Source organism: Triticum aestivum, chromosome 7A, assembly GCF_018294505.1.
Source record: "Triticum aestivum cultivar Chinese Spring chromosome 7A, IWGSC CS RefSeq v2.1, whole genome shotgun sequence".
In the NCBI taxonomy this organism is placed as follows: domain Eukaryota; kingdom Viridiplantae; phylum Streptophyta; class Magnoliopsida; order Poales; family Poaceae; genus Triticum; species Triticum aestivum.
The window spans coordinates 108,873,974-108,887,137 of NC_057812.1; the positions used below are offsets into that span (position 1 = coordinate 108,873,974).

At 39.6% G+C, this 13,164-nt stretch overlaps 1 protein-coding gene across 1 annotated transcript; it reads left to right on the forward strand.

The window, feature by feature from the left end:
• The first annotated feature begins 448 nt into the window (after positions 1-448).
• On the forward strand, positions 449-9,841 carry LOC123150098 (AUGMIN subunit 3). Its single transcript, XM_044569898.1, has 19 exons — positions 449-798; positions 1,528-1,564; positions 2,021-2,124; positions 2,964-3,159; positions 3,779-3,845; positions 3,944-4,047; positions 4,687-4,771; positions 4,922-4,982; positions 5,807-5,938; positions 6,187-6,256; positions 6,892-6,949; positions 7,033-7,088; positions 7,661-7,813; positions 7,993-8,104; positions 8,185-8,326; positions 8,673-8,748; positions 8,825-8,920; positions 9,196-9,343; positions 9,439-9,841. The coding sequence occupies exons 1-18, from the start codon at positions 623-625 to the stop codon at positions 9,322-9,324; spliced, it is 1,854 nt and encodes a 617-aa protein (XP_044425833.1). The 5' UTR covers positions 449-622; the 3' UTR covers positions 9,325-9,343; positions 9,439-9,841.
• The last annotated feature ends 3,323 nt before the right edge of the window (positions 9,842-13,164 follow it).

A 13,164-nucleotide genomic window follows, 5' to 3' on the forward strand; every position in this document is an offset into this window, starting at 1 on the left:
ATTTTAAATTTCACTTAGAATTTGAAATTGAAATCAACTGAAATTTGAAATAGATAGGAGACAATGATGATCAAACACTTGTTTAGCAAAATGATTAACTTAACCCTAGAGGTTACTGTAGCATCATTACACTGGGGTGTTACAACGATGATTCGTCATTCTTTTCTATGGTGGTTGATGTAGTGGTGCCGGAGACAGATGAGGGGCGTTGACGTCAAGCTCAGAGATGTTCTACTATCTTTTCAGTTTTGTGCTATGGGTTCTTACGTGACTTGTATTTTGTTTTTTATGATATGGATGAAATGCGTATTACCATGAAAAAATAAAGTACATGGTCCGTGGACGGCCCGGCGAATAGTTGGGCCTTTCTGGACCTTCATCAGGCCCAACCATCTGGGCCTTCAACGGCAGCTCGAGAGAATTGGGAGGGACGCGCCGGCCGGCAGGCAGATCTCACCATTTGGTTGTTGTTTCGAACGCACTCCACTCCTCCTCTACCGGCTTCCGCTGCCGGCCGCGGCCGTCCCCACCCACCACCACCACCACCGCAACCAGCACTGCGGAGCGCAACAACATCGGGGCCTCCGGCGGGCACAGACGCCCGGAGGAGGGGGAAGCGAGGATGAGCGGGGCGGCGCTGTGCGCGGCGCTGACGGAGCTGGGGTTCGACGGGGAGGACCCGCTGGACGCGGACGCGCTCGAGTGGCCCTTCCAGTACGAGGAGGCGCGCCCGCTGCTCGCCTGGATCTGCTCCTGCCTCCGCCCCTCCAACGTCCTCTCCCCGTCCCACCTCTCGCAGTGAGTCCCAAATCCCCTCCGCCCCCCTCTCCTCCCCCCAGCCTGCTTCTTTCCTCTCTCTACTACCGCAACGACTTTCTTGGTTTCATTTGGTTTCTGCTGCTGGCGAGGGCGATTGCGCTGCTGACACTAGAGCGCGCTTTTTCGGATTGTGGTTCTGCCAGTCGACCTGCGGTTCCATGCTTGGGATTCGAGAGGCATGGTGGACTCGGCGCCCGTGAGATTCGGGGAGCTTGGGTGCTGATCTGCACCCGAATTTCTGCGGTTTGCTCGGGGAGCTACGGTGCATTAGGGTTCTAGTGGCGGCTTCGTGTCGTGTACCTCTCAGGGTGAATTTTGGAGATTAGCTGCCTGGAAATGCCAGAATTTTCTGATCCCCGCGAGGGACTGCTCTACAGTTCTGACCGCAATTTGACTAGGCATGGGTCATGTATCCTAGGCTTCTTGTGGTTTGACTTTTTGAACCACTCAGCAGTGGAGTTCTTACAAATTAATTAAGGGAAGTTGTGTTAACTATATGCCGGTCTTCTGTAAGTTTTTTGCTGTATCATACCTGGGGGCATTTGGGTGCCTCAAAATTTATGATTTTGTTCGCACTTTGTGGTTATAAATAGCCGGATGTGTTTATAATGTTCAGTTACCAAATAGAATTACACTTGCATTGATGGATTTTTGGCCTTGCCCTCGCCTGAATTATATGTGCATGACAACATTTTTAATGACTGACAGGTATGAGCAACTCGTGGAAGAGGGAAGACTGCTAGAGGTACATCCACCAACTGGGGCATTTTTGTGCTGTCTACTTTTAGTATTTCTGTAATCTCTAAGAATATAGGATGTGCTGCGACCTTAGGAGTGAGTTCAAGATGCCAGATGGCGCAGTATAACGAGTCTTTAATCAAATAAAGTAGTAAAAGAACTTGTACTATTTCTTGGAAATAAACTAGGCATTGGTCAATATTCAGTGTTTGTTGGAAAATACAAACCATCGATGAATTTATCCCATCCATGATCTGAAACCCTGCTCGCAAACATTTGAGCTAAAAACATTAATTAAATTCTTGCAAATCTTTGGAGTTTGCACCCATATATCATGTAAGTGAGTCGTTAGCAGTCTCCTGAAATATTGTCTAAACGCAACAGCTCTTCTATGCATTGTAAACACCTATTTCTCCATTGGTCAAACATTTAACTCTTGCAATGCCCTGTATTATTTGCTCAGGGTGAGGATTTGGACTCTGCTTTTGATAGTATTTCAGCCTTTTCAAGCAAGAAAGACAATCAAGAGGCTGTCTTTGAAGCAGAAGAAACTATTCTTGACATTCGGTATGCTCCAACTTTCAGTTTTTATAAACTAATAGTGATTAGTGAAAGCCATGCCATGCTTGAATTGTTGCTGCATTTATTTTGATGCACTTATACTTGTAGGAATGTTCCACACCAAATTCTAGTGGGAAACTGACTCCTGAGAATCCAGGCCAGGACTATGAGGGTGACAAGTGGATCACTAACATATACTATTAAACATGAAGCTTAATAGGACACTTGGATTGGGTGGGGGTGAGGACCTAGGGTAGTGCACAAGCCCTTGACTGATTGAAAAAGAGGCTTGCTTAGGCTTTTGATGCCTGATTGAAAAAGAGGCAACGATACTATTTATTCTATTCAAAGATTAATCTTTCTATCTGCCTGCTGTCCTGATACACAAGGAACACAAGGGACACATCCTTGTAAAGGACTAACCAAACAACTCAAAGAACTAAGAAATGTTTTTATCCCTAACAATTAGGACTGGCCAAATCTTTTATGACTGAAAGGGCAAGTAATTGCTTCCTTCCTAATGCCGAAGGGTGCTGACTGCCTCATGTCATATGTGTCTGCTGCATTTAGGCTCTCAGCCATAAGCCATAACATCTGTTTATAACCACATCAGAACATCAGTCCTATCTGCTTTTGAACCTTCCTCTGCTGTGTCAAGTTGCTGTCAAATACTCCCTCCGTCCGGAATTACTTGACGCCCAAACGGTTGTACAACCGTTTGAGCGTCAAGTAATTCCGGACGGAGGAAGTACTAGTTAGGTGGAACTACTGATTGCAGAATAAAATATTTCTTCCTACTCTTATGTGCTTTTACTGACAGGGTTATTTTGTTTGCTTACTTGCAGAGAAGCAAAACTAGCATATAGAGCTGAAGTTTTTGAGTTGCAGAGGCAGCTTGCACGGCAGCAAGCACAATTTGATATGCTTGCAGGGCAAGCATCTTCGCTTATTCAAGGCAGACGAGCACGTGTATCAGCTATGTCTGCAGTTAGCGTGCAACTTATATCACTAGATGAGATACTTTCATCCAGAAACTTGGAGGTAATTTTCATTGTCTTGCGTCCTTAACGATTTTATTCATGTTTTTACTTTTGATTGAATTGGTATGCAACAAAAGGATAAAAGGCATGTTGTCTTCTTCCTTGTTATTTACTCTTGATCATGCTTCTTTCACCTTGGCTTCTGGTGTAGAACTTCTTTTTGATTCTGATGGTAGGAACTTCGTTTCATTGTTATGTTCGTACAACAACACCCTTCCAAGTGGACACCGAGAGGATAAACACCCAAAACACACCGCACCTTCAAAACTGAGTGTTATTCCATGATAAGGCTTAACTAATAACATGCATAAATAGCATGTTTCCTAAAGTGCCATGAAAATGTATCTCCTCTTTTTAAACACACCATGATTAATCTCGTACACCTTCCGTAGCGTAAGGAGAATCTGTTTCAAAAGAACTGTCTGTTGAAGAAATCAAGAGTGTGGTTATAGTTCTATTTCCAATGTGTGCCCTTGCCTAAATGTTTTGAAACGGAGCTAGGTAGTTGATGTGTGCCCTTTATTTGGTTCGTATAAATAACTTTAATTTGCTGCTGTGGATCTCTATCCTGTTATATAATTTTCCAACAATTTTGATTTGATGTTTTTGCTAACTTTCAGATGAATGCAGTTCTTGGAAGAATTACTGCTACAACCCAAGAATTGGCACATTATCATTCGGGAGATGGTATACACTCAAACTTGTGCATACTGCATACAATTATACATAACATTGTATCGAGTAGTTCTTTATAGTTTGATTAATATTCTGATATGCATATGCAGAGGACAGTATATACTTGGCATATTCAGACTTCCATCCGTATGTTATTGGGGATTTGGCTTGTACAAAGGAGCTAAACCGGTGGTTCTCGAAGCAATTTGAGAAGGTACATTCTTTGTGGTTGTCATTGTTTGCAACAAACGAGATAACTTCTGTTTGTTCCAGAGTGGGCAAGCAGTGAGCCATGTTCATCACTAATTATCTCACTTTTCAAACTCCTACTATCTTGCTGCCTCTTGCAAATCCAACATAGGTAAATAATACAAGACAGTTAAAAAAGATCTGGTGTACACTTTTACCTATACTCAGTTTTATTTAGTATCCTCCAACTGTCATCAAAATGGATAAAAAGAGATGTATCTAAAACTAATATATGTCTAGATACATCCCCTTTTATTCATTTTGATGACAAGTATTTCCGGACGGAGGGAGTATTTTACAAGGTACTATCTTTTATTTTAGCCTTTTAGGTGCAAAAATATCATATTCATTATAAAAAAATACAGCATGTGCCTGTGAAGTTGGATATTTCCCTGTTTTCAATGTTGCATGAAGCTTTTTATGCTGAATAATATGTTTGCACTCCTTATGCATAATTTTCATCACCAGATTTTGGGGACTTATCTATTATCTTCTTATGCATAATTGTGCATCTCTGTTCCAGCCATACCTTATGTCTTGCTTTAGTACCACGTAACCACTTCAAACTGTTTAGTTGTTTAGTTTTGTTCTGTCCTGTTGCCAGGGGCCATTTCGACTTGTTGCGGAGGAGGGAAAATCGAAATGTTCCTGGGTGAGTCTTGATGACATCACAAATGGCCTGACAAGAGGTAAGAACCTTCTGCAGTAAATTGTTTGTAGTTGATCTCCCATAAAGGCATTACTCGAACTTCTGTAAAGGTCATAGATACTGTAATACTGTAACAACATGATTGTGCTGAGAGATGAACAGCTTATAACAGCCATGTTCTTGTATGCAGGAGATTCTGAAAAATCTCGTCATCACCAACGTGTGGCTGAGTTGCAACGACTCCGTTCGATGTAAGTGTCTTTCGCTTCATAACTTTTCTTAATCTTTCTGTTAGCACCATGATATCAAGTGAAAACTCATGTTTAGGTGGAAAAATCTCTATCTTGATGTATGATTCCTATAATCTCATGATGTATGAAGTGAAAACTTTTCTTTAGGTGCAAACATGTGTGCTTTGATGTGTATTGTTGTATGAGCGATGGATTGAGAAGATCCATGAAATTTTGTGGTCATATTGATGTGAAATTTGTGAATGGCCCGTGGAAACGTTTACCAGAGCTCTCACCACCTCATGGTCCACTAAATCTCTTACATCCATCATTTGTCCAATGGTGCATGTAATTGCTTTCACGTTTGCACCTGATACCTCCCCTTCAGGCCAAATGTCCAAAACTGATGCGGGAAAACAATTGCTGATAATCGTATTGAAGTTTAAAATTCTAATTTTCTTTGGTAACTACTACGATCTATTCTTCTGTTATCTAGAAACTCTCCACTGAAAAGCAGGTACCCAAACAAGGTAACATTCGTTGGTGTCTCTACCAGACCAGATTTCATGACCAATTGCAATGGGTAGGCATTAGTCGTATCTTGAGATCCAACAAATAAAAAGCTGCAATTTCTCCATTTGTATGCTGCATTTTGTATTTGCTATCGGTTCGTTGGTATATGTGTGTTTGTGGAATTGCATTGCCATGTGTTTGTGGAATTGCATTGCCATTGTGTGTTCTTCAGTGTTAAGCTCGTCAATGCTTAAAAGTGTCCATTTCGGGCTTTGATTTATTTTCAGCAGTCGTTTGATGTGGCCTGTGGGCTTACTCTAATTTATCAACAGATTTGCTACAAGTGAACGACAATGGATTGAAGCACAAGTTGAGAATGCTAAACAACAGGCCATACTCCAAATTTTAAAATCTCAAGTGTCCTCCGACGAGGCTCACATACATCAGGATATACATTCTCTTAGGTATATGTTATGTTACTCATCTTGATTGTGATTCTATCTGTTTTTCAGATGTGTTCCTTTTACTCCCTCCGTTCGGAATTACTTGTCGCAGAAATGGATGTATCTAGACGTATTTTAGTTCTAGATACATCCATATTCGAGACAAGTAATTCCGAACGGAGGGAGTATTTAACTGTGACATAATATCTGAAGAATAAGAAGGATCTTTCTGATCTCGGTTACCTCTTATCATCGCCTTTCTTCTTCAGGAGAAAAAGTTCTGAGCTTGCTGGAGAACTCTCAACACTTACTCAAAAGGTGCAGCCTTTCATATCTGAGGTATGTGAACAAACACAGTTCCATCTTTAGAAATGCATTTTGTTACTAAGTTAAGTTTAAGTCTTGATCTGATAAACTGAAGTTCTGAACCTTTAATGCTACACCCATGCAGAATATTTTGTTCCTTAGAGGAATAGCACAAATTTAACAGCAGTATGTATAGGTTTGTTTGTTGAATATCAACATGTATTGGAGTTCAACTAAGTGTCCGACAACAGACTGGTTTTGTAGTGGTTTCAAACCCAGACTGACAACTGGTGGTATTTTTGCAATTTTCCCAAATCCGTGTACAGAGTTGAGTTACCTCTTGCAGGACTAGAAACTACAAAATGTATTCTAACTTCCGTTCCAAAGACATATGGTGGTATTGTGAAATTGACTATTCCCTTGGAGTAATCTATGTGCTCATTTTTGGAGCTACCTACTGTTGTTTAGGAAATATGTTGGAGTGTGAATGTGCGATTAGTTCTTATCCAGAGCACCATCCCACCAAAATACATTTTTAGCATTTTAGAGGGCATTGACAATAAGAATTCTTACTGCAGTGCATCGACCATGCCCCAATTCTTCTCTTAGCATATGATAAATCTTTCATGGCATAAGCCTGTTTTGATCTATCTACTTCTCTCCTCCAGACCATACCATGCCTTTGTTCGGAACTTGCTCAACTTCAAGGCACATATATTTTGCAAGGTTTGCACAAAGTATTTCTATTTTTATTGTTGTTTTGTATGATTTTTTTTCTCTAACATGCTTCTGAACACCCAAATATTTAGGTGATTACGATTTAAAGGTCATGCGCCAGGAATACTATATCAACAGGCAGAAAACTGTAAGCACGTCCTCACAATATATGCCATTTCTACAATCTTTGATGTGTCCTGTTTTTGTATGTTCTTATTGGTGGTATACCCTCTATTGTCATGAAACTAAGATGTGACTTAGATTTTTATTCAGGAGTATGATTTCACTCAAGCTGTGTAAAAATTACTTTGCTTTTGGTTATAAACTCTGGAGTGATTCGAAAGCAATTGCATGAAATAAAACGATGGAGCGGCAATCACGCAATATTTTGATGCTTTCTTTTAGATTTAATTGGTGGTGTGCATTGGAAAAACTGGTTTTGTACTACTGTTGGGTTTTTCATTGCATTTAGAAGGTGGTCTACTGGTCAATGAAATGACAGTGTGTTTGATTGTTTGGTGCTGTGCACCGATAGATGCCAATCACCTTCAGCAGATGGTGTTTTACAGCCAGTAGAAGTAGTGATGTTTACTTGTTTACTGAATTTTGGTCTTCAACAAACTATTTTTTATACGTTCTTGTGTTGGCTAGACTTCCTATTACATTTATACTCTCCCACACTTCTCTTCTCATAGTCTTGGCATTTTATTTATTTTACAGTTCATCAATCACTTGGTTAATCAGCTTGCTAGACACCAATTTCTGAAGATTGCTTGCCAACTTGAAAGGAAGCACATAGCCAGTGCCCATGCATTGCTTAGAGTCATAGAATCTGAGCTACATAGCTACCTATCGGCAGTCAACACCCGTCTGGTAAGTAATCTCTGATGTTGCTGACTTCTGTGTAATTGCTTCTTCAGTGTTTATTCATGTCTTCACTTATTTTGTGTGTATTCATGTCCTCACTTCGTTAGTGTTTATTCATGTTTCTTCATTCTTATTGTCTTCATAGAGAATTCTGAAAAAAAAATCGTGTTTACTTTATCTTTTAGGGCCATTGCAATTCATTAATTCAAGCTGCGTCTGAGGTACGTGAACAAGGAGCAATTGATGATCGTGACACTTTCCTCCATGCAGTGCGAGATCTACTATGTATTCACTCAAGTAAGCAGATAACTCCAATCAGTATGCAGTTACATTTTTTTTATTCTCCTATCCTTCATGTTGCCTACTCTTTTCTACAGATTCCCAAGCAGCAGTACCAACATACATGTCAGCACATGCTTTAGTTCAGCAGATATCGGCACTTCAATCTGACTTGCTTTCTCTTCAGTCTGAACTTGAAAATACTCTTCCAGCTGACAGGAAAAGATGTATCAATGAGCTGTAAGTTACCACAAAGGCACTACCTTATTTCATGTCTGAAATATGATTGCTTTTAGACTTTTAGTGCTCCTTGTATGAACCGACACATTCTTAATTTGGCGTATCCTGTACAGTAAACAATAAGGCTGACCTCCAAAAAGATCAAACAAACCACTGGCTTCGATGCTATTTTCCTTGCATGAAGCCAAGCTGGCAATGAGCATGGTGCTTGGTGTGCCGGCTTGACTTATTTTATGCAAGATTTGTGATATGCAAAGTTATTCAATCTGTTGTATCCTGCATATTCACTTTTTAGTGTGCCAATACGTGTCCAATTGGAGTCATTTCACACGTCTCAATTCTGCAGATGCACTCTGATTCAAACAGTTGAACAGCTTCTATTTGCATCGTCAACAACTGCAGAACCAGTATTGACGCCCTGGGTACACTCTTTGAGCCATCAGATTGTGTTATTTATTGTGTATCCTGTATTTCATCACATCCGTTTTCTTGTTGCAGCCACTGATGCGAGCACTTGATGATATGGAAAATGCAAATGCTCAAGTTGAAGTTGCTGTTGAAGAAGTAACCAAGGCTCGCACTCAAAAGATAAAGGTAGTAGACTCGCTGTCATCCTTAAGATTATTGGAATCAACATGTCTTGCTTGTTATATACTGGAATCATTATGTGTGCTGTTATCTTCTGTAAATCTTGAAGCTTCTTCAAGTTGAGTAAGACAAATGGGGAAATTCTCTGTTTTCATCCAGTATTACTTTAGCAGAAGAGAGGACTTAAAAAAACACTAGTATAAAGAGCTTTGAATAATAGTATTATTTGTCTCTCCTGTGCATATGTACCTGTAGACCTGATGTTACAAACAAATTTGCAGATCTTTGAAAATCGCGCACATGAGGTGGGGAGGGAAAGGCAGGTGTTTGTTGATTTTTTCAGCAACCACGAGCGTCTCAAGAATCAAGTCAGAGAGCTGACCTCCCGCGTGAAAGCTCTCCAGGAATGAAGCCGTTTTCTCCCGGGCGGTAAGCACAGGATACTTAACTTATCTTGCCCACAACTTACTTCCGATCACATTGCTTCTCAGAACTGCACTCTCAGTTCTAACCTCTCGTGCCAGGTCTTAAGAAAAATCAGAAGCAATGGCCCAAAGCTCACATCTCCTGTGTGGCAATTCTATTTCTTGTAGAGAGCTCCAGTGCAAAATTGGGCATGTGTGTGGTGCCGGTATGCAACATCGAGTGATTTAGATGGATATTTAGGACATAGGAGTATATGCCAGTGGCCACCTGAATGGTTGGCGTCATTGTTGTATTTATGCTTCTTTGTATGTTGTAAACTATGCTAGAGATCACGAGCAATCTTGGACTAGGTTGTGGGGGTGGTGTGTAAAATACAATTGAGTTAGTTTGTATTAGGTGGTTGATTTAGTTTTTTTAGTTTGGTGGCTGGTCTAGTTGAGCTAACATCTCATGTGTCAAATATTGAAAGTTACTTTAAATTCAGAATCACTATAAACCTAACTGGGGCTGAAACTACGCCGATCAGCTCAAAATTACCAGCGTGTCTTCCTACGTCAGCCCTATTAAAAATCTAAGGCACTACATTCATGTACACAGCAACCTGTACTAGAGGAGGGGGGGGGGGGGGGGGGGGGCTAGATTAGACCTGTATCCACAAGATGGCCTGCCCCTGGCCGCGAGGGCAACATCTCCATTGGGAGAAAACATGACCATCTGGGGAAGCACAACTGTGAACATGATCTTTGCATTGTGTGTGAATAAGTGTACTTGAACTGTATTCCCAATTTGATGCATAATAAAGCAACATCATTACGAAATTTTGCACACTACCATATTAACTAGAAACATATATGACATGACTCCAAGGAGCCATATGGAATTGATGATACTACATGATGCCTTGTATGTTATCACATGTTTGGTTTTACTGGATGTGTCAGTGGATAGAAAAATGTTTATAGTAACATGTTTTGATGTTTCAACCACCAATCTAGCCTACGTGACATCAAAATTCGGCACATATGAAGTGACATGTATGTTCGGAGATGTTGTCAAGCCTTTGCTAGCCCTTATATATTGCGTGCACCATGAAAAAATGGTACATATTGTTGGTGAGACAATAAAGTCGAAAGCACTACATCCATGTATACAACAACCCAAATACACATGTTTGATGTAAAAAAACACCAACTCACATGCGCTATCTTTATCTTGGAGAAGAACAACATATGAGATGAAGAAAATTAATTATGAAGTCGAATGGCATCAGACACAACAAAGGTTGTCTAGAAATAGGATGCGTCAAGAAATCAAGTCCTTGGGTTCGAAGGAAAAGTGGCCTCCACCTCAACTCCTTCACCTTCAGACCCCATTGTAGCTACGAAATGTAGAGCAATACCAAACTGATTGGGACAAAGTCAACTCTAGTTTTAATTTAAAAAAGGACTTTTGGTGAATAGACCAAAACATTCGTGTTTTGGTTGCCGTGTGTTTGCCTTTAATTGCTACCGAACCAAACATTAAAAACGGAACACATTGGCCTCTTGAGCAAGCACTAGGAATGCTTTGAACTCGCCAATTCACTAATCACATCACCAAAAGCGTCGATTGGTACCAGTTTTGATATTGAATGTTGCTCTTACTTAGATAGATTGCTAGATATATATCATAGTCATCAACATTTAGCTGTTAGTGCCACAACTCTGGAAAAATAGCACATACGGGAATAATTTGTGCATCCAGAACTCTAAAACAAAATACAAGGAAGGAACTCATGCAACACTAGAAAAAAAATAACAATGCATTCTTCACATTTTTAGGGTTTTACAGAGAAGACTTTTCATAGCCATGTGAGAAAGCATAAATGTGAATATGTCTGTTTAATTTGTGTGCCAATAAGAAAACTTGAATTGCTTCAATTTGATGCATTGTAAAGCAACATTGTTAGCAAATTATACATGTTTCCATATTAAGTATAGGCTGCATGATTGCAAGGAGGCATATGGAATTGATGATAGCACATGTTGCCTTCTATGTTGCCATATGCTTGATCTCCACGGAGTTAGAGAAAAGTCCATATTACAACCTTGAACTCTTTCATTTGTCTTAGATTCAATCATGAACTCTAGAACTGTCTAAGAATCAACCCTGGACTATCAAAATTGGCTAGGAATCAACCCCGCTCTCCCCTGAATTCGGTTTTTGCTGAGTAGACCCAGTTTTGACCCATTGACCTGCCAGTTAGCAGACATGTAACCGCAGTCACTTAACCGTTTTTGGTCAAATTCTGTCAAAAAAATCTAAGTGTCTGGAAAAAACTGAAACAAATCTATAAAATCAACACCAATATAGTGATCGTTCTAGGGAAGTTTCACATAATTCCTCCGAACAAATTTAAAAATACCCTAAAATTACCACTTCATTCCATTCTGGACAAAATTGTCAAAAATTGGATGTTTCCAGATTTAAAAAAAATTATCAACACTAATATACTGATCATTCGGAGAAAGTTTCACGCTCTTTGGTGGATCATATTGAAAAATAATCTAAAATTACAATTTCAGCACATTTTTTGTTAAATATTGTCCAAAAATGAAATTGTTCAGAAAAGTTTGAAAAAATTATGTACAATTAAAACTATTGTAATGATCACTCTGGGAAAGTTACACACAATTTGGCCTAATAAATTTTAATGTATTATTGTCAACTTTCGTTTAAAATTTGTCAAAAAATGGGTTGTCAAAAATTTCTGGACATTTTTAGTTTTTCGATAAAATGGGTTAAGTGACTAGGTTGGTGTGGCTACTGACTGGGATGTTGACTTGTTGGTCAACAGGTCAAAACCGGGTGTACTCAGCGATAACCGGTTTTCAAGGGAGTGGAGGGTTTATTCCTAGCCGGTTTTGATTGTTTAGGGTGGATTCTTAGACGCCTTGAGATTTCAAGGTTGAATCTTAACAAATGGAATGGTTTGGCACTGTAATATGGACTTCTCTCATAGAGTTATAATGGTCATGTCAGGATAGACAAACAATTATAGCAAAACAAGTTGAACGGACAATAATATGTAGATATAAATAAGAATATTCAAGCATTCACACGTCACACGAGCCTACTAAAGTAAGGACAACTACAACATGTATAAAATCCTATACATATGTTAGACTACGGAATCACATGTATGTTGAGAGATGTTGTGAAGACTTTGTTAGCTCTTATATATGTTATGTTGGTTGCTTGGGCTATAAAATAATTGTATGCTAGTTGGTTGCTTGAGCATAGGCCACTTGACTCATCTAAACCCCAACTTACTTCCGACCACATCGCTTCTAACAACCGTATTCTTAGTTCTAGCTTTCTAATCTCCGAACATACATGAAATATGAATATTTAGCCATCACATGGGTTTTGATGTCCAGAACGCTAATATAGCCTTGTAAAGTCAGGTCAAAATATGGTACATATGAAGTCACATGTATGTTCGGAGATCCCATCAAGAATATAGCTATGAATGCAAACATTCATTCCCATGTATGGGTTAGGACTACGAAATCACATGTATGTTCACAAATGTTGTCAAGCCTTTGCTAGCTCTTATATACGTTGATTGCTCATGCGATAAAATAATTGTACAAGTTGTTGGTGAGACAATAAAGTCTAAGGAACTCCAACCATGTATACAACAACCCATCTATAAATACATCACTTTAGTGTAACAAAGCCACCGATTCACATACACTATTTATCTGCAAGAAGAACAACATAGGAGATTGCGGATGGTTAACTACAAAGTCGAATGAAATCAAATACAACAAGACCAGGGG

Bases quoted from the DNA above. Each gene is read 5' to 3' on its own strand.
- LOC123150098 (XM_044569898.1), top strand. From the start codon at position 623: ATGAGCGGGGCGGCGCTGTGCGCGGCGCTGACGGAGCTGGGGTTCGAC. The intron at 1,565-2,020 runs GTACATCCACCA...TTATTTGCTCAG, and splicing joins AAGAGGGAAGACTGCTAGAG to GGTGAGGATTTGGACTCTGC. The intron at 4,772-4,921 runs GTAAGAACCTTC...TCTTGTATGCAG, and splicing joins CACAAATGGCCTGACAAGAG to GAGATTCTGAAAAATCTCGT.